General features: G+C 44.5%; 1 protein-coding gene across 3 annotated transcripts in view; it reads left to right on the plus strand.

Annotated features, from left to right (window-relative positions):
• adora2aa (adenosine A2a receptor a) overlaps positions 1 to 2,131 on the plus strand; it is an 18,782-nt gene that overhangs the window by 5,533 nt on the left and 11,118 nt on the right. Inside the window, exon 2 of one of the 3 annotated variants that reach the window (XM_014022382.1) lies at positions 936 to 1,626. In XM_014022382.1, the coding sequence (XP_013877836.1) occupies positions 1,289 to 1,626 (338 nt within the window). In that variant the 5' untranslated portion in view covers positions 936 to 1,288. Of the gene's footprint in view, positions 1 to 800; positions 1,627 to 2,131 lie in introns of those variants that run through there. The other 2 variants (XM_014022383.1, XM_014022384.1) reach the window with 2 other exon arrangements.

The following is a 2,131-nucleotide window of genomic DNA, read 5'->3' on the forward strand; positions in this document are numbered from 1 at the left end:
TATTCAGTCATTGTCTGCATCACAGGTCTGACAGATGTAAACAGGCTGTCCTGGTGTTTCTCACAGGCACCAATGGACCAGTTTCATCCCCAGAAACCTCTGATGGACTTCTGGTTTGTATCTTACCAGTGTTTGGTAACTGATATTAAAGTCCTTTGCTGTACTTCAGATAGATTTGTGCAGCAGTTTCATGGTACAGACTGCCCTGAGCATCACTTCAGGTGCTGTCTGGTCATAGCTGGTCATGTGACAACCACAGGAATGTTTTGCTAGCAGTTGTGCTAACAAGCACATGTTATCTAACTACAGCTCTGCCTTTTTACTTTCAAATGCCAATAAGTGTTTAATTTTAAATCCGTTGTTTAAAAAAGAAAACAATTAATCAATTATTAAATTAGTCATGGATTATTTTAATAATCGATTAGTCGTCGATTAATCGTTGCAGCCCTACTTCCAGAAAAATCTAAATTTTGCTCTCAAACTTGATTCAGATCACATTCTCAGCACAGCTGGAGCTTTTCTTTCTTGTGACGCTGCTGTTTCTGTTCTTCTTATTTCCTGAGCATCGTCAGCGAGTGCCTTGCTGCAGTGTTACATTACACAGACTGCAGCTCTGCGGGGTCAGCAGGGCCTGTTTGTAAAAGCAACCAGTAGTTCCACTGAGCTGAACACTGACAGCATCATTAATGAGACCGATGTGCTTTTAAAGACTTTTATATCAAAGCTGCTGTTGCTTTTAGAAACCATTAAATGTTGCCCTTTGTGTCACTGTCAATGTAACAGAAGCAGGAAATAAAACAGGCAAGAACGGAAAATAGTACGCAATTTAGTTTTTTTTATGTAGGAACACTTCACTTCTCTCTCTGACATGAATTTCTAATTGGCATTATTCAAAGTCACTTCCTTTTGAATGTGTTTCCTCTTTTTCATTTCAGCTCCTCTTTATCTCCAGCTGCAGAATGTTCCGGTGATGTGCATCGTTGGCATCTTCTCGGTGCTTGAAGGATTCATGGGAAAGCAGCACTGAGGGGACGGAGCGGAGAGCTTTTTTTTTGTTGTTGTCAGGAGCCTGAAGAGAGATGACGTGTGAAGCTGAGCCCAACTTGTGTTTTTCAGCTGTTTGAGTTGAGCAGATGTGACGGACTTGCTTTTATTTCTTTTCCTCCCTTTAGTGCCGATCGCTTCAGACGGCACTGGAGGTGAGGAGGCTCAGCAGCTGTCGGGCTGCAGCTATGGACGTTGAGTGTTTTCCTCCCTCCTCACCTGTGACCTCGCCCTTCGTGTCATCATGCCAGATGAGCTCGCTGCCTCCATCATCTACATCCTGCTGGAGCTGCTGATCGCCCTCTTCTCTGTGCTCGGCAATGTGTTGGTGTGCTGGGCCGTGTGCCTCAACAGCAACCTGCAGAGCATCACCAACTTCTTYGTGGTGTCGCTGGCGGTGGCCGACATCGCCGTGGGCGTCCTGGCCATCCCCTTCGCCATCGCCATCAGCACCGGCTTCTGCTCCAACTTCTTCGGCTGCCTGTTCATCGCTTGCTTTGTGCTGGTCCTCACGCAGAACTCCATCTTCAGCCTGCTGGCCATCGCTATAGATCGCTACATTGCAATCAAGATGCCGCTCAGGTGAGTGCAGAAGACTGAACTCAAGAGATGTAGTTGTTTCTTAGTGTTGTGGTCAATAGGCACAGGAATTTGAGGGTTTTAATGATTTATTTGAACCATTTTTTTGTGTTTGAGTTTGTATGTAAAGTGTTGATTCTGTGTGGAACAGAAAATTTAATTCAAACTTGTGAGGTCAAGTCTGGTATTTAAAATAAATAATGTTTCCAACCTAAAAAAGAGTGGTTCAAGCATTAAAAGCCCAATGAGTGGATGCAAACTTCTGTCCCTGCTGGTATCAGACATGTGGTGGACACCCCTGCCAGAGGCCACTGCAGGCCAACACACACACACTCACACACACACACATATATGCACAGCTATCCATTTGGGGACTTTCCATTGACTTCCATTCATTTTTTGGAAATTTTGTATCCTAACCCTGATCATTTACCTTAAAATTAACCTCACAGGCACAGGTACCCACCTGACCCTAAAACTAACCTGGACACAATTCACACCTCAGTTC

The sequence above is a fragment of the Austrofundulus limnaeus genome, unplaced genomic scaffold (genome assembly GCF_001266775.1).
Source record: "Austrofundulus limnaeus strain Quisiro unplaced genomic scaffold, Austrofundulus_limnaeus-1.0 Scaffold328, whole genome shotgun sequence".
Taxonomy (NCBI): Eukaryota; Metazoa; Chordata; class Actinopteri; order Cyprinodontiformes; family Rivulidae; genus Austrofundulus; species Austrofundulus limnaeus.